At 54.6% G+C, this 27,290-nt stretch overlaps 3 protein-coding genes across 10 annotated transcripts; 1 reads left to right on the top strand and 2 right to left on the bottom strand.

The window, feature by feature from the left end:
- Positions 1 to 110: 110 nt before the first annotated feature.
- On the bottom strand, positions 111 to 20,322 carry LOC104022918 (butyrophilin subfamily 1 member A1). Of its 7 annotated transcripts, none has more exons than XM_087769705.1 (12): positions 20,304 to 20,322; positions 12,263 to 12,359; positions 11,485 to 11,589; positions 10,044 to 10,391; positions 5,578 to 5,859; positions 4,435 to 4,539; positions 3,817 to 3,837; positions 3,132 to 3,152; positions 2,496 to 2,516; positions 2,000 to 2,020; positions 1,493 to 1,525; positions 111 to 1,025 (listed from the first exon to the last, which is right to left on the bottom strand). In XM_087769705.1, exons 3-12 carry the CDS (start codon positions 11,567 to 11,569, stop codon positions 508 to 510), a joined length of 1,455 nt encoding a protein of 484 aa, XP_087625831.1. In that variant the 5' UTR covers positions 11,570 to 11,589; positions 12,263 to 12,359; positions 20,304 to 20,322; the 3' UTR covers positions 111 to 507. The 7 variants fall into 7 exon arrangements, with proteins under 7 accessions (XP_087625831.1, XP_087625832.1, XP_087625830.1 ...); XM_087769706.1 differs by lacking the exon at positions 20,304 to 20,322 and adding an exon at positions 14,917 to 14,935; XM_087769704.1 differs by lacking the exon at positions 20,304 to 20,322 and having other exon boundaries at positions 12,263 to 12,687.
- LOC104019641 (E3 ubiquitin-protein ligase TRIM7) lies at positions 15,047 to 17,313 on the top strand. The gene is made up of 3 exons (XM_087769719.1): positions 15,047 to 15,510; positions 15,622 to 15,731; positions 16,358 to 17,313. Exons 2-3 carry the CDS (start codon positions 15,659 to 15,661, stop codon positions 16,876 to 16,878), a joined length of 594 nt encoding a protein of 197 aa, XP_087625845.1. The 5' UTR covers positions 15,047 to 15,510; positions 15,622 to 15,658; the 3' UTR covers positions 16,879 to 17,313.
- LOC104019640 (zinc finger protein RFP) lies at positions 18,179 to 26,903 on the bottom strand. Of its 2 annotated transcripts, XM_087769711.1 has the most exons (7): positions 24,469 to 26,903; positions 23,162 to 23,257; positions 22,703 to 22,927; positions 22,471 to 22,493; positions 21,726 to 21,841; positions 20,738 to 20,797; positions 18,179 to 20,485 (listed from the first exon to the last, which is right to left on the bottom strand). In XM_087769711.1, the coding sequence occupies exons 1-7, from the start codon at positions 24,721 to 24,723 to the stop codon at positions 19,962 to 19,964; spliced, it is 1,299 nt and encodes a 432-aa protein (XP_087625837.1). In that variant the 5' UTR covers positions 24,724 to 26,903; the 3' UTR covers positions 18,179 to 19,961. The 2 variants fall into 2 exon arrangements, with proteins under 2 accessions (XP_087625837.1, XP_087625839.1); XM_087769713.1 differs by lacking the exon at positions 22,471 to 22,493 and having other exon boundaries at positions 20,413 to 21,841.
- Positions 26,904 to 27,290: the final 387 nt, after the last annotated feature.

The following is a 27,290-nucleotide window of genomic DNA, read 5'->3' as shown; positions in this document are numbered from 1 at the left end:
CCTGCAGGACGCGGTGAACCATTTTCTCAAAAGTGCCTGCAACTCCCTACAGGCAGGTGGAGGCAATGCCTCAGACACAGACGTTTGGTGCTGACACACGTACAGACAAATCCGGCTGAAGTAACTTTATTCTGTACATTTAACAAGTGATCCCTGTTGGGGGAGTGTCTTTTCAGTTGAAGTGTTTTTCAACAGGTAGGGAACGAGGGTGACAGGTGACGGTCACGAGTTGCAATTGGGGAAGCTCTGACCAAACGTAAAGGGTTAATTCTTCCCCTTGAGAGAGGTGCAGCACCAGGACAGAGGTCCAGAGAGGTAACGGGATGTCCACCCTTGGAGATCCTACATAATCCAGCTGAACAAGGTCCAAAGACACCTAAGGCAGCTTTGAGGTCAGCCCTGCTGTGGTTGCAACAGAAACCTCCACAAATTCCTTCCAACCTAAATCCTTCCGAGCCTGAACTCCTGAGGTGCCCTAAAAAAGCCTTCTCTTAATCCCCCCCTTCATCAGGGCCACATTTTGAGCCACGTCCCAGGACCCAGCCAGACCCAAGGGTGAACTCTTTTCCCCTCAAATGATACCAGTGGAAATGTGAAGATGGGAATCTCCTCATCAACACTGAAAAATGCCACCCGTCCCTCTTCATAATCCAGAGAGACCCGGATCCGCTTGGGAGTCTGGATTTCAGGAAGGAGAGTGCGATTAGGGGACGTGAGAGCTTGGAAGTGCCCTGCCCACTGCCCCACTGCCCAGATGCCCTCCTCCGGTTTAAACTCAATCTCGCCCTTCCTTTTCACGTCTTCTCTAGAGACTCCCACAGTCCATCCTCCTCCATCCACCGCCTCCACCTCCCAGTAGCGTCTCCCCGAGGTGAAGCCTTCACAGCCCAGAACGCAGCGCCACGGGTTAAATCTCTCGGGGATGTCGGGGATGTCCTGCCGCGTGTCTTCGCGTTTCACGCTTTTGCAGTCATCAGACAGGACAAGGTCGCAGTGGGCTGTGTCTGGATCCAGAACCACCTTCACTGCAGGAGAGATGGAGCCAACGCATCAGGGCAGAGCTCACCCCAGGAGAGATCTTTGCTGGGGCTGCATAAGGAAGAAGAAAATGGGTGCACACGATAGCTGGCAGACTGCGGCATGGGGAGCTGCGCAAGGTAACGATATTAGTGCAAGGAACAGAAAATGAAGCAGAGATGACATTTTGCAAAGAGGGAAGAGGATCGTCAGCAGACCTCCAGGCTCAAGAAGTCCCCACGTCTCTAAAACACGGCCAGCACTGCTCACTGAGGACCAGGACTCCAGATTTGCCTGAAACTTGGGCATGCACCAAACGAACAAGGGGTCTGAGTGTTACACTTCCTCCCGTAAAGTGAGGGTCAGCAGAAGCATCCCTGTTCCCACCAGCATCACTGCAGGACGGGAACTACAGGGAAGGGAGATTAGAGCAGGGAAGGTGATCCAGCACCCTGAAAGATCAAACTTTAATTACCTTCTTCTATAGGCACAGCATATCTTCTCCATGCTTTTTTTTTAAAAAAAAAAAAAAAAAAAGAAGACAGAGGTGAGAGGTAATCTGAACACACTTGTACTGGATTAGCTCAGGATAACGATATGCCAGCGTAGTTGCACATTTCCTGAATTGTTGCTATATTTGTGAAAGTCATCTCACAGCGTGTAGCTTCAAACCTTCAATGTCTAGCTACAGGAAAGGGCTCCATCCATTTTCTACAAATATAACCATGTCCTGATTCAGACATATATTTATGGTCTGTTTGTACTTTCTTTGAAAACTGAACGAATTCTCTTCTTCGTATAGAAGGGTTACAGGGAATAGCTTAAAAACACATAAAGGAAAATAATGTTTCTGAAAGGAGTTCAGTATTTGCTACCTCTTCCTTTCCCAAAAGGAAAATCAAAACCAGGGCGTACGTGCAAAACCCAGAGGAGAAAATGGCCCAATTGAAGTCTCCCATGTAGGAAGGGGAACGCTACTCACCAAGTTCTTCAGCTTGCTTCTCTGAAAAAGAAGATAGATCAGCACAAATGGGTTGTGGGATGTGGATTTGGATATAACCTCTCCCATAACTGCCTGCACATGCAGGAGGGCAGGTTTCTGCCAACGCTTGGCAATGCAAAGCCCTCTCCTGCCCCAGCCTGGAGGTCTGCTCTTCAGGTGATGGTGCAGGTTGGCCTGCTCAAATCTGGGGCAGGAAAACGTCTCTGGGAGGTGCCTCACCTACAAGGGACCTGTCCTAGGGCACTCGCACCTCACCTGCGCCACCGCTGCGGTCATCCGTCCCCAATCCCAGACACCGTCCTCAACGATGTTTAATTTTTTCATTCTCAAATTCACTCCCTCCTTTCACCCCTATCCCCCAATCACTTTTTGGTTCACTTCACACTTTAAAAGTGAAAAAAAAACCCAAAACAAACCACACCACCCTACACAGACTCTGTAAAAAATCCTTTGTAAGGAAGAGAAGGAGACTCACCGATTTCTGCATCACGGTCCCCTGAACAACAAACAGAAACACACACGCGTTACTATTTGACACCGTCCCTTCCCTGAGGAGAGGCTGCGATGAAGGTGGCAGATGCACTGATCCATACTCTGATTGCAAGGATGCTCATGATTCCTGAGTGAGCTGACTATTTATTTTCCCCATCATTTATTTCCCCCTGCATTGGCACCAATTTAGCAAGAGCTCATTTTTAATAGCCAAAGGACTATTTCTTGGCAATTCTACAAGCTACAAGCAAGCAAGCAAACAAAAATATATGCCCTCTTCAAGTGCTTTTGTTTATTTTTAATTTCTTGGTAATCAAACAATCTACGTTTTTATAAGAAACTTCTCAACAGCTTAGGTTTCTGTAATCTTCCCCTAAAAATCAGTAACTTTTCAGTACTATTTCACTACTTAAATTAAAATGAGACTGTTAAAAAGCATTGACAGCCACTCAGGGAAAAAAATCCTAATGACTTTTCAGACTGAATTTTCACATTATTACGGGGAAGGGGAAGTAAAGTATCTGCCTAAAAGGGACATTCAGACAGAATGAGAGGATGCATAAAAAAGTCTGAAAGTTTCCACAGAGGATTTCACCAGGAAGACGGGAGCCAGACTTACGCAGTGCTGCCTCTTGCGTCGCTGAAAAGCAAAACGAGAACAGAGCATCACCACCAAAGCCGATTCCTTTTCCCCCGATGATACGCTTGTTGGGGTGGGGAGGAGGCTGAAATTGCTCACAATGGAAAAGCTTCAGCCCAGGAGCTCCTCAAGCCCTTTCTTCTCAAGGCTTTTGGAGATCTCGCCCACCCTCCCTGAATCCACCTCGGGCAGAGGCCAGCGCTGCGTTGCTGGAGACCTGAGGAAGGGCTCCAGCTCCAGGGCAGCAGCCAAGGGGCAGGTTTGCACTGACAAGGGAGGAGCATGGGGTTAAATTTCACCGTCAGTGCTACCTATCCATCCTGCCCCTATGTTTTTTCAGTGCTGAGACAAAGCTGAGGCCCCTGCAAGATGAAATGTGCTACCCCAAAGCTTCCTCCAGCTTGGGGAAGAACCTCGAGAGCCCTTTGAAAAGCAAAGTTCACTGTTGTACGATGTCTGTTCACACTTTCTTTGGTTCTGCAATGACTTTCTGTAAAATTACAACAGGACTTCATAATTTCATCATTTCATAAATTAATTTCACAATTTCAAACAGCCACTAGCCAAACTATTTCCCTCCCCCATAGCCCCAAGAAACGTGCCCCATGAATTCTTCTGTTTGAGGGAATTCTCCAGTTTCTGGAAAAGGGAAAGTAAAGCTTACCTATTTTTTTCTCATGCTTTCCTACGAAGGAAAGAAAGAAATGTAAATAATTTTAAAAAATCATCCCTTCCAAAGAGCACTGATTAAACTAGAGTGGGCGTTACAGCCGCTTGCAAGGCAGAGAGGCCGCGGGGCCTGGAGGTGCTGCAGTGCCGCACGACCCACCGGCTCCATCTCCTTTTGGAAAGAAATAGAGGATTTCAGTTTCCTTTTTCCTCTGCATTATTTACCCCCAGAGGGGGCTTTCAGAAGGAAAGGGAGCCCTGCCAGGCCCCCAAAAGTGCCAGGGTGTTTTTGCAGGGCCAGGCAAATTATTGCTCCATTTCTGCGGGCAGAATCCACCCTTGGCCGGGGCAGAGGAACGGCTGGCTCACGCTGCTTTAACGCCCGCTTCCTTCTTTGCTAGCCTTTTTGTTGGAGAAACAACCTTTATTTTCTTGCCAGAAATTAAATCCCTGGGTCTTTAAGTTCCCTGGCACCGTACGTGTGTCCAAGCACTGAGACAAAATTCTGGGACCATCCCAGCAGTTCTCAAACCCACTTGTCCATCAAAACCGGAGGCGGCTGAATAGGACGGGCACCCAGCCCCCTTCCCCAACCCCTGCGCCAGGATGATACCTTTCAGTTTAAAGAGATAAACAGCGATAACAAGGAGAGCGACCACAGCAACCAGGACCACGCCCAGGGCGGTCATCCAAGGATGGGCGTTTTGGAAAAAGGGATCTGAAAAAGAAAATCCCCAGAGGGGTTAGGTTACACTGCAAGCAGCAATGGAAAGTAGATTATTTCATACAAGCTCGTCCCAAGCAGGTCTGAATCCCATCGAGGGCGAAAATCAGCTCCTGACTCTACTCCACAAACCGACAAAAAATAACGTTAAAAAAAAAATCCATTTTGGCAATTTAGCACTTGTCTGAGGCTGATGGTGTTTTGTCTGCATATGTTGTGAGGGATTTTTAAAGGGAAAATGGATTTCTAACCAAACTGTTTCCAGTTAAATCATGCTTTCTTCTCCTTTGGAAAAAAACATTTTATATTTCATTAGGCAACACAGGATGAGAAACAGGGTAATGTATGCATCAACAGCAACACTCCAGTGCAGAGCAGTGTCACCAGGAGAAAGGTATGGGCCCCCCAGGGAAATAAAGTCTCCCAAAATTGTTCATTCCCAAAGTGAAGACGGAACAGGAGGCGGCTGGAAGGCACGTGATACCGCGGTGCCGTTTGGTGTTTGGTTAGTCCAGCTCACCATTGCATCTCTGTCCTGATATATTCCCCACCCCAAATCTATCTTCCAGTAAAAAAGGAGCTTTTCTGTGTGACAAGGGAAAAATAAAAATATATTCGATATATGCAGATGCTAAAATGAGACATGACCATTTATTTCTCATCCCAAACCAGCAGAACAGGATTTCACAGCAGGTGGGACTAAGGGCATGGGTTGGTTTCTCCTTTTTTGTTTGGTTCCAGTGTTATGAATGTTTGAATTTAACCCAGGTGTCTATAGAAACCCTGCTACAATGAGGGTTGTCTTGTTTCCCCCCTAAATCCGCACTTCAAAAGGGAACCGGTGAATTTTGGCAGCACACCTGCACGAACGCTGCCCAAAGCCGCGGCCGTTTGCACACGCAGCGTGCAAAATACACGCGATGCACTGAACGCCCAGCTTGCAAAATGCGCCTGAGATTTTCTGCTGGTGGCGCGTTCCGAGCGCAGCTCCATCGGGAACGTTAACAGGGCGATGCCTCGGCCTCTGCTCACCTGATACGTAAAATGCCGATCGCTGCTCTTGGCTGTGCAGGGCATGTCGGACCGAGCAGAAGAGTTTCTGGTTCGCGCCCCTGGTGAGGATTATGCTGCTTTCCACTGCAAAGAGGCCGCTCTCGTCCTGGGTAACGCTTTCCAAGAGGGATGGGAGATGCCGCCCGCGGGGATCTTGCCACAGCACCTGGGGCTGCGGGTACCAGCCGGCCGAGCGGCAGGCCACCTGGATCCCCCCGTCCTGGTAGCGCTCCAGCGTGATGAGCGGGGCAGAGCCGCTGGCTGCGGGAGAACAGAGACCCCTGGGTGATCCTGCAAGATGCCGGGTATCGGGGAAAAAGGTGGCCTGGCTGCTCCTCTCCCTGACAAGAAGGGATGAACTTCGACATAGACAAATCCCAGGGCTTTTTTTAAGACGACTGTCACCGGGAGTCAGGACATTTCTTGGAGTTTTTTTCACGCAACTCAAAGATCTACTCTGGAGGCTAGAGCAAAATAATCTGCAGGCCTCGATACCAAAATATAAAAGCAGGAACCAAGACATTCTTATTATACCACCCAATGCCAAATTTTTTCTTACACCCACTTATATGAAGAAAACCATATCAAGAACACTTCTGGAAGTAGGTAGCATATCTCACAAGCTCCTTACAGCCGCTTGGCAGGCAATTTTACCTGAGACATTCTCTGTATTTTCAACCACGGTACTTAATAAAACCCTATTTCCAAAGCAACCACCTGAAATTGCTGCTGGGAAGAAGGACAGGGAAGAGTGCTGGCTATGAGCAAGTAAATTAGAGGTACCAGTTGCCAAGGTGAGCAGCTCCGGAGCCGGCAGGATCGGCAGCGGAGTGCTCTAGCACCGTGCACGGCGGGGCCTCCCGATCCTGGGGAGCCTCAGGGGAGCCAAGAGAGCCACGAGGAGCCCCAGGAGTCCACAGCTCATGGGACATCGCCTGATGAGACCTGGGCAGGGTCAGGAGCAACAGCGGCCAAGCCCCCCAACACATATAAAAGTAGCCCTTAGGGAGTGCAAGCAACCAGGGCGGGCAAACAGTAAGGGCATGGTGCGGCAGTTTGCACGGAAGGGAGTGCAGGAAGGGCACTGAAGATCGACCAGGGAGCAATGGTCTCCACCCAGTAGAAAGCCGTGGACTCACCAAGCTCTGCACCCACCACGACTGACGCAGCTGCCCAGACAATGCGCCGGCGGGAACACGCTGCCACCGAAGCATCAGGCTGCAGGGTGTGCCCTGCTCTTAGGCCAGTGCTGGACGGCAGCGGTGAGCACCCCTGTGGGAGGTGAGCACCCCTGTGCGAGCTGCGCCCAGGGAGAGGAGCTCCTCCGCTCAGCAACAGAGCTCCGGGAGGAGGTGAGCGTGTCGACGAGCATCAGGGAGTGCGAGAGAGACACAGATTACTGGAATCGCACCCTGCCATCCCTCAGGCCCAACAGGCGGACAGGAGCCATGGCACAGAAGACTCCCTATTCTCTCCGCCTGGCTGAACAGTGACTCAAGGGATAGGGGGCAATGGCGACACGCTCCTGCCCGGCGCAGCAGGCGCGTCTCCTCTGTGACTGCCCCACCCTCCCAGGTGCCCTTGCAAAACAGGTACGAGGCTCTGCAAGTGGAACTGAACAATGATGAGGACGATGGTTCATCTAGCTTGGAGGTGTCACCAAGGTTAAGTCGGCCTACGCCCTGCATCAAAACAGCTTCCACAAAGAAAAAAAGATGCAAGGGCTATGGATGTGTTAGAAACCATGGAAGCACCTGAGAACGGTCACGTAGGAATCAGGGCTTCTTCCCCCAGAAAGGTGGCAGGAACAACAGCCCAACTGAAGCACAGCTACGCCAATGCACACAGCATGGGCGACAAACAGGAGGAGCTGGAAGCCACTGTGCAGCCCGAAAACTATGACATAGTTGCCATCATGGAAACAGGGTGGGATGACTCGCACAACTGGAGCGCTGGGATGGACGGCTGTAAACTCTTCAGAAGGGACAGGCAAGGAAGCAGCAGCGGTGGGGTAGCCCTTTATGTTAGGGAGCATTTTGACTCTCTAGAGCTTAACGATGGTGACGATAGGGTTGAGTGTTCATGGGTGAGAATCGGGGGGAAGGCCAACAAGGCAGATATCATGGTGGGAGTCTGCTACAGACCACCCAACCAGGACAAAGAGACAGATGAAATATTCTATAAGAAGCTGGAAGAAGTCTGACGATCAGTAGCCCTTGTTCTCATGGGGGACGTCAACTTACCAGATGTCTGCTGGAAATACAACACAGCAGAGAGGAGACAGTCCAGCAGGTTCCTGGAGTGTGTGGAAGACACAGCTGGTGAGGGAGCCAGCTAGGGACGGCGCCCGCTGGACCTCTTGTTTGTGAACAGAGAAGGCCTGGTGGGTGATGCGATGGTTGGAGGCCATCTTGGGCACAGTGATCATGAAATGATAGTTTTCAGTTCTCAGAGAGGTAAGGAGGGGGACCAGCAGAACGGCCACCTTGGACTTCCAGAGAGCAGACTTTGGCCTGTTCAGGAGCCTGGCTGACAGAGTCCCTTGGGAGGCAGCCCTGAAGGGCAAAGGAGCCCAGGAAGGCTGGACAGTCTTCAAGAAGGAAACCTTACAGGCGCAGGAGCAGGCTGTCCCCATGTGCCGAACGACGAGCCGGTGGGGGAGAAGACTGCCCTGGCTGACCAGAGAGCTTTGGCTGGAACTCAGGGAGAAAAGGAGAGTTTACAATCTTTGTAAGAAGGGGCAGGCGACTCAGGAGGACTACAAGGGTGTTGTGAGGTTATGCAGGGAGAAAACCAGAAGGGCCAAAGCCCAGCTGGAACTTAATCTGGCTACTGCCATAAAAGACAATAAAAAATGTTTCCATAAGTACATTAGCAACAAAAGGAGGGCTAAGGAGAATCTCCATCCTTTATTGGATACAAGGAGAAACAGAGTGACAGAGCCTGAGGACAAGGCTGAGGTACTTAGCGCCTTCTTTGCCTCAGCCTTTAACAGTCAGACCCGTTGTTCTGGGGTTACCCAGCACCTTGAGCTGGAAGACAGAGACGGGGAGCAGAATGAAGCCCCCATAATCCAAGGGGAAATGGTCAGCGACCTGCTGCACCACCTGGACACACACAGGTCTATGGGGCCGGATGGGATCCACCCAAGGGCACTGAGGGAGCTGGCGGAGGTGCTCACCAAGCCACTTTCCATCATCTATCAGCAGTCCTGGCTCACCGGGGAGGTCCCAGATGACTGGAGGTTAGCAAATGTGACGCCCATCTAAAAGAAGGGCTGGAAGGAGGATCTGGGGAACTACGGGCCTGTCAGCCTGACCTCGGTGCCGGGGAAGGTCATGGAGCAGATCATCCTGAGTGCCATCACGCGGCACGTACGGGACAACCAGGGGATCGGGCCCAGTCAGCATGGCTTTATGGAAGGCAGGTCCTGCTTGACCAACCTGATCTCCTTCTATGACAAGGTGACCCGCTTAGCGGATGAGGGAGAGGCTGTGGATGCTGTCTACCTGGCCTTTAGTAAGGCCTTTGACACCATTTCCCACAGCATTCTCCTGGAGAAACTGGTTGCTCATGGCTTGGACGGGCGTACTCGTCACTGGGTAAAAGCCTGGCTGGATGGCTGGGCCCAGAGAGTGGTGGTGAATGGAGTTAAATCCAGTTGGCGGCCGGTCACCAGTGGTGTTCCCCAGGGCTCAGTACTGAGGCCGGTTCTGTTTAACATCTTTATCAATGATGTGGACAAGGGGATCGAGGGCACCCTCAGTCAGTTTGCAGAGGACACCAAGTTGGGTGGGAGTGTTGGTCTGCTGGAGGGCAGGGAGGCTCTGCAGAGAGATCCGGACAGGCTGGGTTGATGGGCCAAGGCCACTGGGTGAGGGTCAACAAGGCTCAGGGCCGGGTCCTGCACTTGGGGAACAACAACCCCAGGCAACGCTGCAGGCGTGGGGAGGAGCAGCTGGGGGAGCTGGGGGGGCTCAGCCTGGAGAAGAGGAGGCTGAGGGGAGCCCTCATCGCTCTCTGCAACGGCCTGAAAGGAGGCTGGAGCCGGGGGGGTCGGTCTCTTCTCCCCAGGAACAAGCGATGGGACGAGAGGGAACGGCCTCAAGCTGCGCCAGGGCAGCTTTGGGTTGGATATTGGGAAAAACTTCTTCCCCGAAAGGGCTGTCAGGCCCTGGCCCAGGCTGCCCAGGGCAGGGGCTGAGTCCCCATCCCTGGGGGGATTTAAAAGCCGGGGAGATGTGGTGCTTGGGGACATGGTTTAGTGGTGGCCTTGGCAGTGCTGGGTTAGCAGTTGGACTCAATGATCTTAAGGGTCTTTTCCAACCCAAACTATTCTATTCTATTCTATTCTATTCTATTCTATTCTATTCTATTCTATTCTATTCTATTCTATTCTATTCTATTCTATTCTATTCTATTCACCAGCGACACGGACTACAGACCTGTCACCTTCAGCTCCACCACAGCCTCGTCGTAATCGAAGTCACAGCGAACAAAGCAGGTGTAATTCCCTCTGTCAGACAGTTGGACATGGAAAATTTTCAATTCCACGCTGCCCTTGGTGAGGCCATCCTTCAGCAGCTCGGTGCGCCCTTGGTATTGAAGCATCTGCTCCCCATACTGGTCCTGGCCCTCCTTGTAGCGATGCACAAAGGGCGAGACGCGTTCCCGAAACCAGATCACCTCTGTGTCCTGCGTGCTCCGCTCTGGGGAGAAGCGACAGGGCAACACCACATCCTCACCCATGGGCACGGTGATGGGGCTAAGTGGTCCCGTCACATTGAAGGGAGCTGGGAGAAACACCCGGAGGAAGAAGAAACAACCGTGATTTTGCTGTGGCGATTGAGCTCGGAAAACCAGCAGATGCTGCTCCGCGTGGTTTGTACGCTGCTGGGCCGTGGCATCGCGTTGGGAGCGTAATCACACCGGGGAGACGAAGCATTGAGGGGAGGGTTGGGAGAGGGACCCCTGCCATGCAGCACGGGGAGTGGGCTGGGGCCAGGCCACTGCCCGTTTCTCTGCTTCCCCGTCCTACACTACTGGGAAAGTTCTTCAAATCCCTAAAAGATTATTTGTTCTCAAGGGGACAAGCGCTGCCCGTGCTGCTCAGGGTGGGGAGAAAGCGGGATAAAAAAGGAAGGAAGTGGCTGGAAGGTTTCCGGGTGGTTGGCTGGACTAAGCAGACAACTTGGGTACAAATAAAACTCAAATATCCTCAGCTATTCGCACCTATTACAAGAGAAAATAAAAACGTCTCAGGTGCTCTGGGCATCTTTGGCAATTTAAAAAAAAAAGTCTTATTAATAAGCCGGCCACTCAACTCACGGAGAAAGTGGTTTCTGGTTGTAGGAAAACAAAAGCAAATCAACTTTTTTTTGGCAAGGTAACGTTCAAGTCAACTGTTGTGCTGCATGCTTTTGCCAGGGCTGCCCTGAAGAAGCCGCGTCAGGGCAGCCATCTAACAGAAAAAGAGCCCAGAATATTTTTTAAAAGATCTTTTGTTGTTGGTTTTTCCCTTTATTGAATGGGTTCTGCGAGGGTTCAGCGCACCCCGGACACAGCCCAGTAAAGCAATGACATGCTGGGGACATGCTGGGGACATGCTGGGAACAAGGAAAGTGGGGATGGAAATGGCAGCAAACTATAATCAACTCATTGGCATCATCTAATCTCCACGCGAATGCCTGTGCTGACATGGCCAGTGGAATAAACCAGGATCCAGAGGGATGCTGGCGCTCTCAGAAGTGGACAAGGTTTATGGCAAAGGTCCTGACCCCGCTCTGGGCTTTGCCGTTCACGGGGAGTAGCTGCACTGGCAGCCGGGAAGATATTCAGGCTCAAAGCAATGCCACAGGGATCAGCAAGGACCGTGGGGATCCCTACCTGACCGCAGCTCGTGAACTTGGAAAACTAAACCAGAAATGAGAAAAGCCAGCAGAGAGCAGTGGAGGCGGGAACCGGAGAGCATCCTCTTCGCTACTGCACAACCTGGAGATGGGGAAGGAGAGGGAAAGGGCAAAGGGGAGGAGAAACAACGGAATACAAAAAAAAGGCAGAATTCACTTTTACAGGGGTTTATTGCTGATTGCAGCCCCTTTTTGTAATGTCTAGGGAAGAGCCTCAGCTGCCAAGGTTGAAATCAATTTTCCATCATCAGCCTGACTTTGCTTGGTGCTTTACATACAAAGTACCCAACAAAAAGTTGTAGGAATTTCCCACGGGGAAACAAAGGACAAGCTGCGACATCTCCTCCAATTCCATGAAAAAGTGGCAGTTGGTTTAATACGGAGCCCTTGCTTTTCTTATCCATCCCTAAGAACGAGATGGAAAGGCACAGGACCAAAAGGAGAAACCCAGGCTGAAAGCACGCGGAGCTGGGGCTGCGCGCTCCTCCTCCGGGACAGAGCTGGGCCTCAGTGGCGCAGCCCCTGCCACCGCACCGAGGGCACGGGGGTCCCAGACCAGGGAAAGCAGAATAACCAAAACACTAATTCAACACCCAGTCAAAACGGGACCTGGCCCTGCTCTGAGCCCCCCCAAAGCCTCTTACCACTCACTGACTGAGTCCCGGCTTTGTTAACGAGAGGTGAAACCCGTGACCGATGTTGGCAGACGGCAGAAAGCGATTTCAATCTGCAGCTTTCTGCGAGATGCCGCTTACCTGGGGGCCCCGAGCGCTGTCATGGGCTGGGGCAGGAGCTGCTCATCAATCACCCGGTGCATCTGCAGGGCCACCCCGAGCCGAGCTAAGCATTTCCCTGCATCAGAACGAAACAAAACCGTCACACTCCGTCCCAGCCTGCCACCCGTTTCCTCCTGCGTCGCTTCTGCTCCAAAATGAAAGTTGCTGAGTAATTTGGGGGTTTTTTGGCAATGCTTTTGCTCCGGAAATGTTCTGGCAACGTCCCCAGGCCCGACCCTGCCACGGCCGCCTTCCACGGCTGCTACCGCAGCCGCCTCCCACCGCCCGCCCCGCGCTTGGGCTCGGGAGGGCAGGGGGGCCGGCGGGGCCCGCACCGGGAGGGCAGGGGGGCCGGCGGGGCCCGCACCGGGAGGGCGGGGGGGCCGGCGGGGCCCGCACCGGGAGGGCGGGGAGGCCGGCGGGGCCCGCACCGGGAGGGCGGGGAGGCCGGCAGGGGTTTGCACGTCCCCGGGGAAAAGCCCGGCGGCGGCAGCGAGAAGGAGGGAGGTGGCAGAGCTGTGATTCACGCCCCGAGGCAGCGCGGGGCTGGGAGCTAAGCCCAGCACTAGCTTAAAAATTGCTTAAAAGTAATTCCCCCCCAGCCAGGAGGCAAGGCCATTGAGGGGGGTTTGTTCAGGGAAAGCTGCCGCCCTGGGATGTGTCTCGACAGCGGCCCCACCGGGTGCCCAGCCCAGCCGCCTCCGGCGCCCTCCCGTCCCCCGCCGGGAGCGCGGGGGCTCACGGGGGTGAGAGCATCTGCTCCGGTGAAGGGAGCCGACCAGGGACCTTGCCAAAAGGCATGTGGCCTGGTTCCGGCTGGGATAGAGTTAATTTTCTTCTTGGGGGCCGGTATGGGGCTGTGTTTTGGGTTTAGGATGAGAACAATGTCGCTGATACACTGATGCTTTGGTCCTTGCTGGGCAGTGCTAAGCTATTGCTAAATCGTTGCTGAGCAGTGCTCACACTGGTCAAGGGCTTTTCAGCTTCCCCTGCTCTGCCCGGTGCCCGAGGAGCTGGGAGGGGGCACAGCCAGGGGGGCTGCCCCCGCCTGGCCCCAGGGCTATTCCGTACCCTGTGGTGCCATGCCCAGTACAGAAACTGGGGGAAGAAGGAGGAAGGGGGGACGTTCGGGGTGATGGCGTTTGTCTTCCCAAGTCCCCGTTACGCGTGATGCAGCCCTGCTTCCCTGGGGATGGCTGAGCACCCGCCTGCCCATGGGAAGGAGGGAATGAATTCCTTGCTTTGCTTTGCTTGCGTGCGCAGCTTTGGCTTTGCCTATTAAACTGTTCTAATTTATTTGACTTCAATTATTAAACTGTTCTTATCTCACCCCACGCATTTTCTCCCTTTTACCCTTCCGATTCTCTCCCCCATCCCACTGGTGGGGAGTGAGCGAGCGGCTGCGTGGGGCTGAGGTGCTGGCTGGGGTCAAACCACGACAGGCTGACAAGGAAAAGCGGGAGGCAATAAATGCAGCACACAGAGACACAGACCTGGCCAACAAATGGCAGCGGAGATAAGTATAATAAACGAACCTCATCACTTACGCGAATCGCTGGACTATCACAGATCTGCAGGCATGACCTCAGGGAGGGCCAGCCTGGCTTTTGCAACCGTAAGGATGCGAAGCTGGGGGGTCCCAGATAGCGGGGGGTGTCAGTGGAAGTATGCGAGCAGCTAACGGCGTGCGCAGCGGAAGGGAATCAGGGAGGGCAAGGTGGGGGACAGGCAGAAAGGGGTATGAAAGGGCCCGGCCGCGGGTGAAACAGCGCCGGTCCGTGCGCTTGGCTGGCTGGTGAGCTGGAGCCTCCAGGGCCAGGCAGGGGGGTCAGGCAGGCGGAGGGTCCATGCTGGTGCCTGGGGGGCCCAGGAGTGCGGGAAGCCCGTGGGACGAGGGTGCGAGCGCTGCGTGTTTGCAGTGAGCACCAGGCCGGACCAGCTGGCGAGCAGGGGACCCGTGGGGGGTCAGAGGGCCCAGGGCCTGGGCAGGGGCACTGGGTGGACAGAGGGGCCTTGCTGCTCCTTGAGGGTCTGCAAACATGCATGTGAACCCAGACAGCGTCACATCCGTGCCTGCATAGTGACCGCCTGCCTCTGCCAGCCCCGCAGGCGGAGGGGACGCAGCTGCCTGTGCTGGTGGGTGGCCTGGGTCCTGCAGGTGGGTGCTGTTGAAGGCAGCGCCTTGCCTGCGGCAGGCTGTGACCCAGGGGGTGGGTGGGTGCAAGTTTAACCCTGCAGCAGCCCCCACCATGCCACCATGCGACAGCAGTCCCTGACTGAACAGTCCCTGCTGAGCCAGTCTGTCCCCAGCTCTGCCTTCCCAGGCCCCCGTCCCAGCGCCAGGCAGCAGAGCCATCTGGCAGCAGGTCTCCTTGCACTCTATTTTGTGTACAAGTGGTGGCTTTCAGAGTGGTGTGACAAAGCAGCGTGGGTGCCACCAGTTCCCGCCAAGCGAGGGTGAGGCCATCGCCCCTGGGCACATGAAAAGCTGCCTGGAGAACAGAGAGGTGGGACGCAAAGTCCAGCACCGGCTGTTCCCCATTCACCAGTGGAGCAATCGAAGTACCACATGCCCTGCAAACATCTCCACCCTGAAACCTGCTGGCAGCGTGACAAATCTGGGCAAGCAGCACCTGTGAGGAGCCAGACCTCTTCCCTCATCACCGGACAGAGCCTGCACACACCCAGAGCATGGCCACTGGTCTGTGGCTGGTGTCCAAGCGACATCGCACCGGGCCGGAGGTGCACGTGGTGCCACTGACCCCGGAGGGCTCTGAGCATCCTGACGCAGGAAGATACAGCCCCTTCCAGCGGTGCAGCGGGCTCTTATCACCCACCCGCAGCTGGCTGAAGGGAGGGGAGACGCAGCAGATCCTGTGATGCAAACAGGACGAGGGCACTGCAGGAACGTCGGCGGGGAACTCCCAAATTCAAGGGTTAGATGAGGTCACACGTCTGCCAGCAGCTTCAGAGCATGGGAGGCGGTCGCCAAGAGGAGGGAGGTGGAAGCTGCATGGTCTGGTCCCCCACAGAGAGGCGAAGGTGCCGGGCTCCCAGCTGTGCTCTCCGGGCCGTCCAGCCCCTCTGGACTTGGATCTGCTCCCTCGAACAAGCTGGAAATGCTGTGCAAGCCCAGCCCAGCCATGAGCTGATGGTCAGGGGAGTGGAGAGCAGACTGAGGAACTCCAGACCTATCCAAAACCTCCTTTCCTGGAGTCAGCCTGCAGGTGGGTGCTGGCTGTCTAAAAAGTGCCTGAATGTGGTGACTTCCATCATACCTCCTGCTTCTTTATCACCTTTAGGTGGTCTCTGAGTCTTGCAATTTCCACTTTCAACAGGGAATCCTGCCTCCCCTCCTGTTGATTTTCTGCACACATGCTGGTATCCAGGATGGAGAGGGAAGAGAGGGAGACCCTGGCCAGTGAGGTGGAGGAGATGAGTGGAGGAGGTGAGTTTTTAGAAGGGAAGAGGAGAGGGAACTGTACTCTGTTGAGGAGAAAATGCATCTTGCTTCTGCTGTGGAAGAGCTATTTTGGGTCAAAGCACCTGCGGCTTGTCCCAGCCCGGGCTTGTCATGGGGTTGAGGCTTGGTGGCTGCAACACCCCCAGCTGAATTCCTCGTGCTGTAGACCCACCACCAACACCAAAGACACCTGAGCTGCCATGCTTGGCTCCCTCCATGGCCCACAGAAAGAAACAGGAATCTGGGGCCTTGGGGTAATGTCTGTTGCACTAGTTTGTGCCTAGGCGTTCCTGTTTCACTCCTGCAGCACTAGAGACACCCAGGCTCAGGTCCAGGTGTCTGCACCCATCCACTCGGGTGCATCCTCCTCCAGGACATGGGGTCTCCTTGGCCAGGGATTGCATAGAAGCTCCTGGATCCGGAGCAGGGACAGGATCAGGGCAGCATTGAGGCTGGGGCAGTCCAGCACGAGGGGGTTTCCCACCCCACATTGGACATCTCTGGGCAGGGGCAAGGAAATTGCCCTGTCCTTTCTCTTGCTGGGGTGGATGCAGCCCCAACACACTCCTGGGGCTGCCTGTCCTGAGCAGCTTCTCCTCCTCTGTCCCCAGCCGACATGGCCCTGGACCCAGACACCGCCAACCCCTTCCTCATCCTGGCTGGCGACCAGAGAGGCGTGGGACGGGGGGACGAGTGGACCTCGCTGCCCAACAACCCCGAGCGGTTCGACACGGAGCCATGCGTGCTGGGCAGCCAGGGCTTTGCCGTGGGGAGGCACTGCTGGGAGGTGGAGGTGGCCGAGGCGGGGGACTGGTGGGCTGTGGGGGTGGCCCAGGAGTCGGTCAGGAGGAAGGGGGTCCTCAGTTTTACCCCCCAGGAAGGGATCTGGGCCGTGGGGCAGTGGTTTGGACAATACTACGCTTTCACCGACCCTGACTGGACTCCCCTGCACCTTGCCTGCCTCCCCAGGGCCATCCAGGTCTGCCTGGACTTTACAGAGAGGCAGGTGGCATTTGCTGACGCTGAAAAGAAAGCCCTGATCTTTGCTTTCTGCCTGGCTTCATGTCCCAGGGAGAGGCTACGCCCGTGGCTCTGGGTGGGGATGGAGTCGTGGCTCAAGCTGTGCCCCTGACACAGAGGGAGCGTGGGTGGCAGGGGGGAGACTGGAAAGGCGAACGCCATCATCTTGGGTCTTGGTGCTGGGAACTGGGAGGGTCCTGTGTCCTGCTGGCTTCTCCTCACATGGTTCCTCTGGCCACCAAGTGGGAGGACTCGCAGGTCCTGGAGATGGACACCCCCGAAGAGTCTCCTTCACCCCCTCCACCCCGCAGCTGGGACTGCAGAGACAATGGGGAGCACAGAGATTCGGTGCATGGAGGAGCTTGGTGCCCAGTGGCCCCAGGGCAGAGAAGTGGCACTGAGTGCTGGGGCATTGCAGAGCTGCTCTGTACAAAGCCATGACAAATACAGCAGGTTCAAACTCCTTAAAAGGTGCTGGAGTAGTGTCTCTGGCTTTTTTCAATTAAGCTTAATCATTAAATTAAAAAAAAAAACAAACATAGCTGGATGCTGGGGCTCATGATAACGCTTATCTTCTCCATACATCCAAAGCCTCTCATTGCCTTATTTCCAGTTCTCAGACATGTGCATTAAGCACATTTCTTACAGCAGAGCAGTAGTAAAAGCTGTAGGGACAGCCAAGGAAGGTAAGCAAGAAATTGAGGAGTGTCTGAAGTCCACAGGCGAGCCAGTTCCCACAGACGTGCTGGTCTCTGATCTCCCCCATCAAGGTCTCCTTTGCCTCACACACAATAGACTGGACTAGTTCAGGCAGAAGGGACCTACAACGATCACCTCGTCCAGCTGCCAACCACTCCAGGGCTGACCAAAAGTTAAAACGTGTTATTAAGGGCATTGTCCAAATGTCTCTCAAACACTGACTGGCGTGGGGCATCGACCACTTCTCGAGGAAGCCTGTTCCAGTGTTTGACCACCCTCTCGGTAAAGAAATCCTTCCTGATGTCACATCTGAACCTCCCCTGGCGCAGCTTTGAACCACTCCCATGCATCCTGTGACTGGATCCCAGGTTGAGGAGAGCAGCACCTCCCTCTCCACGTCCTCTCCTCGGGAAGCTGCAGACAGCCATGAGGTCGCCCCTCAGCCTCCTTTTCTCCAAACGAGACAAACTCAGAGTGCTCAGCCGCTCCTCAGAGGACGTGCCTTCCAGACAGAGATCTGCTCCAGAGAACTAGCATTTTGGGGGAATGACATTCAAAGGACTCGCTAGACCTGGAAAAGGTGCGTGGGTCCCTGCTCCCCGGGACCTTGCTTTGTCCTCTCCTGCTAACTCCTGCTCTTGGGAGACGAAAAGGTGAATGTAGGCAAAGGGGAACATTGCCTGGGTGCAGCCTAGATTTCATCTTCTCCAGCCACATTGCTGGCTGGACCCTCTTAGTGCCAACTCAGTTGTCACCTTTGTGATGGCAGCTGGGCACAGGCAACAGCCTTCGTCTCCCTGGTCTACTCCAGTAGCTGGAAAGAGTTGCAGCCCCAGGTCAGGCACAGATATCCTGCCCTGGCACTAGGGGACGGGCTCACCAATCCCTCCGGCACTGTCCAGGGACAGGTGACATCCCGTTGTACCTGGGCTCTGCACATCCGTGGGACCAGCAATCCAACAAAGCAGCCCAGGGGACCATCCAAGGAGCCAATCCCCAGACTCATGCTCCTGACGAGCACAGAAGAGGGGCAAATCCTGGTAGGAATGGATGAGGTCTCCAAGTGGCTGCCCACACCTTGGTGCCAGCACGTCCTCAGCTCCTGGTGCCAAAGCTGACAGTGTGCCGTGCAGGAGGAGGGACAGCTTACCCCTGCCGGGGCCGGGGCTCTGCATTTCCACGAGCACACTGGGAGGAAGGCAAGGTCCCACAGCCAGAGCACAAAGGCAGCTGGGTTCGTGTCTGGGAAGAGCTGGAATCAAACCCTGCAGCAGCACCACAGCCAAACCCAGCAGGTCACCCTGGGCTTCTGGCCACAGAGCAAGGAGAAAGGGGTGAACCCTTGCTCAAGCTATGACTTTCACAGATGCTTTTTCACACCCCCCCCTTTCCAGCGATTGCATTAAGCATCCGAGGCAGAGTTTGTGTTTGGAGCATTGTTTCTCTTCACCGGTCTTTGAATTCCCTCTGCTCCAGCCCCCAGCCTCCCTTTCTGCTTTTTCAACAGAAGTAGATGGAGCCAATGTGTTTAAAGCCCTTCTTATCTGTCAGCAAGGTCTTGTGGGATAGAATTTAGTTTCACATTTGTTTGACCAGCATTTGAACTTTGATTATTTATATAAATTTGTTTATTCATATTACTTTGGTTATTCGTATTTTTTGCTCCTACAATGCAATGCCACAAATCCTGGCAGTTCTACAAATCAGCAAGTCTCAAACCACCAATTCCTACAGCCTCTTCCTAAACTTCAGCGAATTCCTGGTATTAGCTCTTTGGCTGGAGAAGATCTAAACCTCTAAATTTTCTTTCCAAGAGCCTCATCACAACCAGAGAAACAAATTGAATAGTCAAACATTGAAGAATTATGGGGTGCACTGATTTGTTAAAAAGCAGTGATTATAACTCCACCCACAAAATTCTTTGGAGATGCAAATCCTCCTAGCACCTCCCAAAAAGACAAATATTTACTTTTGTTTTCTTGAGCTAACAGAAGAATCAAATCAGGCCAACCACAGGGACTAACACATGGAGGCTGCCCAGGCCGCAGGGCTACAGAGCGTCGCCCCACGGCCAGCTGGGCTGCTGAGCAAGGCTTCGTCCTCCTGACCCACCTGCCTATTTCCTCAGGTAAAACCATACCATCACCAGGCACTCCAGTGCCCCTGCTATCCCCCTCAGTCCCCCTCACGGCTCCCGTAAATAAAGTACGTCCCCAGAAATGGCCATTCTTCACCCAGAGCCCTGCTCTAAGCCTCTTCCACTGTGGTAGGATCAAGGCTGGGGAAGCCCATGGATCTCTTCTCCCAGGGAGGCAATTCCTACTCTCCGTGGGCAGGCAGAGTGGAGTTCAACAGCCCTGAGGCTCACAGCAGAAGGTTTGGAGATGGAGATGGCAGAAGATCTGTAAGCAGATGGGAGTCCCCAAGGACTAGCCAGATGGGGATGCAGGAGGGCAGGGTGGCCACAGCAGAGCCTCCTCGGAGGGACACCCCTCCTCAGGTCTCAGGACACAGTCTGAGCTGGGACCCCTTACCCACCCAGAACCAGGGGTGGATTCGCTCCCTCGCAAACGTGGCTCGCGGGAAAGTGAAAATCACAGCCTCGCTGTCCACGTTGACAAACATCACCTGCCCCCCTGCATGGTCCAGACAGACCCGCACCCTCTGGGGGACCATGCTAGGGAGGACAGGGGTGGGAGATGGGGAAGTGAGAGCCTGGAACTTCTCCTTATACTGCCCCACCGCCCAGATCCCCCCCACGGGGCTGATGTCAATTGGTCCCTTTCTCTTCACGGACTCCAGGGCCACTCCCACCGCCCAGCAGGACCCATAGCCCACCTCCACCTCCCAGCATGGTCGCCCCGAGTTGAATCCCTCGCAGCCCAGAACACAAGGCCACGGGTCAAATCGCTCCGGGTTGTCAAGCCGGCTCTGCTGTGTGGCTCCCTGCATCACACTTCTCTGATCTTCCGACAAGATGAGCCAGGACTGAGCTGTGTCTGGATCCAGAGTCACGTCCACTGCAAGAGAGAAGATGGGTCAGAGAACGAGGCGGTAGAGATCAGTCCTGGGAAGAGTTTCACCATGCTGGGTCCATGTTTGGTCCTGGCTTGGGAGAAAACCTGGCAATACTTCCAGAAGGTGGTTAGCTCAAAATGGGGAGCAGCTCTGTGCCCTGAGCCAAGGCATGTGAAGATTCACCGTCCCCCAAAACACGTGTCGCGTCCCTCGCCACCAGAGTTAACGGGAGGAGGCTCCCCAGCAGAACTCACCCTTGGTGTACGGTCCCTGGGGTTCCTCCACTCCCTCCCCTGTGTCAGTTGTCAAGGCCTCTGAAAGAGAGATGGAGCCCAGAGGTCACCTCTGATTGATAACACCACCAGCACTGGGAGGCAGTGGGCAGAGACACTGCACCCTGCCTTCCCCAGCGCACACGCTGCTTGCTGCGCCTGCCGGCTTCTCCAGTTGAAGCAGGAAGGACAAAACCTAAAGCAGCAGGAGCAGAAAAGAATTTGGGGCTACCTAGCAGGAGATGGACATGGACATACTGCAGCCTGTCTGGTGGGTCACCAAGATGGTTTGAGGAGTTGTGGGATCTTTGTCTTCAGAGATATTCAGAACTCAACTGGAGAAAACCCAGAGCATTCCCACCTAGCGGTACCTGCTTTGAGCAGAGGTTTGGACTAGGTGACCTCCAGAGGTCCTTTCCAGCCTAACTGACTCTGCACAACGCCAGGCTCTGCCTGACAGCCCTCTCAATCACTTCTTTGGGCGTGAGTCTCCTCGTTAGGAGAGCACGAGCTGAGAATCATTCGGGCATACTGGGCCATCTGGGACTTGTTCACAACCTTGACCCACTTCCAACCACGGAGCAGGTCTGGAGCACAGATCGAGAGCAGAAAGAGCTGTGGCAGCATCCAAGCCAGGTGTTGCACAAAGGGTGCTGGAACAGGTTCACATGCACAGCAATTTATCAGTGGGCTGCACGGCTGATGATGTGAATCAGCAATAACGTTGACTATTCTTTTGGGGAAAAATAAAAGCAAAGGGAGATGAAGAGAGAGCGGGGGGCGCAGGGGGGAAAGGGAACACCCTCCCACTTTCGCTGTGACACCTCTCCAATGCGTCCCCAGGGCAGAACATGCTACACAAGGATATTCAGCTTTTTCTCCCTTCTGCAGGGCCTTGACGCATTGACCACCCCATTCTTTCCACCCCCGGGATGCCTCTCTGTTCTCCTCTGAGATCCCTGCTTTGTACCTGGGGGGTTTCTTGCTACCTCCTCTGGCGTGGGAGCTGCTTCTGAGCAGACGCCGGGCTCCTTCTTCAGCTTGTGCTTCATCTGCTCCTTTTGCTGGAGATTTCCCCTCTCGCACCTGGAGTCGTACAAGCCACAGTATTTATATTCCTCCTTTAACTCAGTTTCCTGTTAGTGCCAGTTGCTAGAGGCCACTTTCCAGCTGGATCAACACCCTCCAGAATGTTCATTCTATTTATTTATTTATTTATTTATTTATTTATTTATTCATTTATTTATTTATTTTTAACACAAGAGCATCAGTGAGAAAAGAGACAGCAGGTCTCACTGGCTGGGTCACTGCTCTGCCCTGATGCTCTTATTGCCAATTAAATTTCTATTATGAGTGATGGTCCTGGTGCCCCCAGTCCCCCTGTCCCTTCAGAGCAAACTTGTGTCACAAGCAAGTGCTGAAGCCTGAGCCAAGGGCCCCGCGCCCTGGTCTCTGCGCCTTAGTGTCGCTCTGCAGCGGTCATGGAGGAGCCAACCAGGCTTGCAACCAGAGACCTTAGAAATGAAATTTCCTCGAATATTTCCCCAGGGACAGACTTTCTTGGTAGAGTCACACTGGTTCATCAGCCTCTGGAAAACTGAAATATAAACATCAGCGGGGCATCCCTGGTATTTGAGGCACCCAGCTTTGTTCTGGAGCAGGAATCTTTGCAACCCAAAGCAGAAGTGTGCTGTAAAGGAGAAAGCAACACATACCTGCTCAAAACATCACCAGCATCCTAGACGGGAGAAAGAGAAAAGCAGCTCAGTGCTACTTATCCTGCACACACATTCCTGACGTTCCCCTTACGCAGGGAACGGCCACACCAGCGAGGTAAGGTTAATAAGTAAGACAATCAAGGTAAGATTAGCCCGTCGCGTGCTTCCCATTTGCTGGTGCCTCACGTGCTGTGTGCCAAGACAGCGCTGGTGCTTCAGCAGACCTCACCTGCAGGGACTCATGTCCTGACAGCTGGCACTCCTTCTCCTTGATCAGGCCATCCAGATAACTAATCTTCTTGGAGAATTTAGCAGCATTTTCTTTCAATCTTGTTTTAAGCTGCTTCTCCAGCTCTCCCAGCCGAGCCAGCAGCAGGCACTCTTGCTCCTCCAGGTACTGTCTCAGCTGCTTAAATTCAGGCGCAATCTTCTGCCTCTCCGCCTTCACTTTTTCCTGTACAAGCAGAAGCAATCCTCTCAAGGGAGGGCAGGACCATGGGAAGAGGCAGCAATTAAAAGCATCCACAGCTTTTACTTTCTGGTGTGGAGCATGACTGGGATTCCTGGGGCGCTTATTGTGCACCAACAGCTGGACACAACGATTCAATCTCCCAGCTCCAAAGGCCAAGAATCAACGTTTCTTCACCCTCCCCAAACAAACTTCTTCCCGGTAGCACTGTGCTCCTACCAGATAGTCCTGGCAGATCCATCGCTCCTTCCTTTCCCGTTTCTCCAGTTCTCCTTTCTCTCTCCGGAGGCTCTCCAGCTGTGACTGCATTTGCTCCTGGAAGAGGAGACGTCCTTTAGGAGCTCCCCACCACCCACGTGTGTGCTTTGTGTCTGTTCCCTGGTTGGGCATCAGCAGTCTCTGGCACAGGTGGCCATCTCTGGGCCTGTGGGTCCAGGATGCTCGCGAGGGTCGGTGTGACCCAAAAGCGATGAGGGAACACGCAGGGGAAGAGGACTGGGGAGGAACCGGGGAGGAACAGGCAGAAAGGGCTATAAAAGGGACTGGTCACTGCGCCTGTCTGACCCAGCCCTGCGCCTGGTCCCCGCAGTCTGTCCTGCCTTCTCATTAAATCCTTTCCTAACCACCTTTTTGCACGATCTGTCCGTATCCCATGGGTGTGCGTGCTGCAAGGACACAGTGCCGGTTCCTGGGGGGACCAGCGCGCATGGACGTGGGGCAGCTGCTGCAGTCGGACGGGGGTGCAGGAGCCCCGGGGCTGCGGTCGCAGCTCCTGGAGTCCGTGGGTCTCAGTGCAGCTGCTGGAGCAGCTTGGGGTCCCGAACGCCAGCCACGGTGTCTGGGAGAGGGCTGTGTCCCCAAAACCAGCTACTGGGGGGGACTGGTGTGAGTGATGTGAGCGAGGAGCTCAGCACTGGCAGCTGGAGTGGAACCACAGCCCAGTCCCTGCATAGAATCCCTATGGAGTCAGATGCCAAAAATCAAAATAGTATTAAAGAGCGATTACAATCCCTATCGCCACCCTGGTCCGGCAGACAAGCACCGTGCCAAGGGACGCCGGGGGGCCACCGGGGCAGGAGATTATAATGTCATACATGGAAATGCGCAGCAGGGTACTGAGGACAGACTCCCGTTACCCTTCTGCAAACTTGGCAAACGTTATATCAAGCCCCAAAGCACGGAAAAGGGAAACTGCAGCAACAGGGAGCCATCGGTTAAAAAACAAACAAACAAAAAGCATAGAGGGTGCAGTTGCTGGCTCCTTGCAGAGAGCGTGCGCTTTTGCAAACCCCAGACTGGAAAGCTTTCCAACAGGTATCTATAAACATCGCGTTTGCACAGAACGCCTTAGAAAGCAGCAAGCAGACCGATGTAAAAAGCTACGCAGCGCAGAGCAACCCCCCGCCCTCGCGCGTCACGGCAAAGCGCCTCGGTAGGGGAGGTAATTAGCGTGGAGAAGGCGGCCTTCCCTCATCAACGTGAGGAAACGGCCGAGAAAGGGGCAGGGAGGCGGCCGGCAGCCTCACCTCGGCCGCGCCGGGCTGGCCCAGCCGCCTCAGCCGCTCGGCGATGTTGCCCAGCGGGCGGTTGGGCCGGAGGCCGCTGCTGCCGGGGAAGGGCTGCCGGCACTGGGGGCAGGAGGGGGCGGCTGCCCGCGCCCAGCACAGGGAGATGCAGGCTCGGCAGAAGTTGTGTCCGCAGTCCAGCATCACCGGAGCGCAGAAAAAATCCAGGCAAATGGAGCAAATCGCTTCCTCCTGGAGCTCCTCGGCTGCCGCCATGGCGTTCGGGGTGGAGGCGCTCGGGCTCTTTCACTTTCGGTATCGGGAAGGGAGCGAGTGCGGGGGCTGGGACCCGCGAGGAGTCTGGGCCCGCCGGGCAGCTCTGGGAGCCCCGGTGGCACGGCATGGCCGGAGGAAGGGGAACACAGCCCCCAGCGCTCCTTCCATCCCGCCCTTGTTTAAATTAAGGGGGGGTCTGGTGTTTAGACCTGGTTGACTTTAACCCAGAAGGAGCCCTGCTGTTCTTAGCAGGATTTTCCTCCGTCAGTCACCCAGCTCACACCCTTCAAACCCCCTTTCTGCAGACCAGCTCCCCTTTTTCTTGTTCCTCCTCCATCTGCATTGCCCACAGTGGTTTGGGTTTTTTCCCTCCTTGCCTTGTCCTCCTTCGTAGGTCGCACTGTTGCAAAGGTGATGTTTCTTCCATTTTTCTCTTGCTTCATTATGCACTTCACGACGCTGCATGTTCACAAGCCAGAGGCAGGCAGGACTCTCCACCACGATGCTCGCAGCTCATTTCAGATCAGCTGCATCTTTCAGCAGTGGCTCATGGTCCTAGGGAGCGATTGCTCTCAGCCCAGATTAACCCCAGGATTATTGCTTTTGGGTGTCTTGTTCCACCCCCCCCCCCCGTTTATTTTGAGCTCAGGCAGCTGGTTGGATGCATTTAAGTCTCAGCAGTGCTGAGAGCGTTTGCATGAATCAGCACGCATGTCATCGATAGCCATTTTGTAGGGATTTAAAGATATTTAGACAGATTTCCTTGCCTCTTTAGTCTGCTCCTTCCCCTGCCACCCGGATGCACGGAGCACTTGGCAGCACGCTCTGGTCTCCCAGCAGACCAGGCGGGTGAGTGAATCACTGAGCCAAAAGCCCTTCACTGGAAGGGTTTATCACCTCGCCGTTAAAGGCAGGGCATGCACACGAGCAACGCTCACCCAGTGTCACCCAAAGCAAATATTTTCCGTGTCAGAGACTGAGCTCTTTGTATTAACCCATAACGGCGTGGTGGCCAGAGCCCTGGTGTGTCCCTGGACAACCACAAAGGAGCAAAACCCTGCTGAGATGGTGCAGGAGGTGGCACAGGCTCCCTCAGCGAGGGACTTCACTGCAGGCCCCTCTTGCATCCATAGCTGCCAGTGCCTCCTCGCTAGGGTCCGGGTCCAGCCCTGCGCTCTCTGTCATCTCCTCCTGTTCCTCCTCGTAGCTCATGGTTTGCATCTGCGGAAAGAAATTGCATGCACCTGCCCCCAGCTGCTTTGGAGGTTTGCTTCTAATTAAACATTTCTCTCTCCTCCTCTTCGTCCCCTCCGGTCCTGTTCCCCAGCTGGGTTTGCAGTGCCGGGGTCTGATCCCCCCGTCCTCACCGACGGAGCGGGGCGGCCCTGCTGCCTTTCCCCGGGGACGAGTGCTTGGTCCTTGGGGGTGACCTGGCTCCGGATGCCGCAGTTGTCGCTCGTGAGGGGAAGGATGGGGACGGGGTGCAGACGCCAGGGTGCTGAGGCGGGACGGAGCTGCTGAGGCGCTGCGTCCCCCAGGGCTGTGCGGATTCGAGACCTTCGGCCGCCCGGCTCTCTGATGGGGAATTTCACCTGCTTGGTTTGAAACGGCATCAGAAACGAAGACGCCCAGCTGGAACGGAAGGCGACAGGTTCGCAGCCTGCGTCTGCAGACTTCAGGAGAGAAAGCTCTTAAAAATGAAGTATCGACACGCTGGATGGCAGGGGCTGCTCCCGACAGTGAAGCTGCTTGCGACTTTTAGGAAGGAGAGTCTGGTGCCAGCCGGGACACCGCTGCCTGTTTGCTTTGGGTTTTTTACCCAAGAGGGTCCAGGGCAGAAGCACCCCAGAACTGAGCAGACTTGGGCATTTCTATTCTTTCTGTAGGATTATGCGGAGGTGGTAGGTAACACTGCGGCTGGAGATTGCGCCCTATTTCAAGGGGTTTTTTTCCCTCTCACTATTGTCCTTCTCTGTTTAAGACAAGAAACCGAGAAGCACATGTGATCCTGAAATATAAAGACTGTCTCTTAGCTTGATACTGGCTTGGAATAAGATGGAAAAGCTTATTCTTCTCATTTGCCCCGTGCAAAATAATTGCAGTTCCTCATTGCTGTGGTTTCTGGAATCTGAGAGTCAATCTCAGGTGTTGAAAACACGCATAGCTTAGCCCAGTTTTTCTTTCAGTGCCAGCCTCGCCACGGGGCCTGCTCCTCGCATCTCTGGGGAGAACGGGCAAGGAGGCGTCCGAGTTGTGCGGCAGCCGGCGGGGCCCCGGGGCCCGCGGAGAGATCCCAGCCAGCAGCACACACCCGCAGAGTCCCAAACCAATCCTGAAAGGCGAGGGACCTCTTGGAAGCCCAGAGCACCCTCCTTGTCATGGGAAACACCCCAACGGCCTTGTCCTGTGTGGCGAGGAACGCCTTCCTCAGCCCAGAGAAGGCAATTGCTTTCCGAAAGCCAGCTTCCTCCCCCCGACGCAGGCAGGCCGAGACCGGAGGAAAGCTGGGTTTCGCAACAGATTGGTGCCCTGGATTTCTTCACTGGAATTCTGTTTTGGAGGGTGAG

Source organism: Nipponia nippon, unplaced genomic scaffold (genome assembly GCF_047370975.1).
Source record: "Nipponia nippon isolate SJK-2023a ecotype South Korea unplaced genomic scaffold, ASM4737097v1 scaffold_31, whole genome shotgun sequence".
NCBI classification, from domain to species: domain Eukaryota; kingdom Metazoa; phylum Chordata; class Aves; order Pelecaniformes; family Threskiornithidae; genus Nipponia; species Nipponia nippon.
The sequence above is the reverse complement of the archived record's forward strand: the minus strand, read 5'-3'. Positions and strand labels throughout refer to the sequence as shown.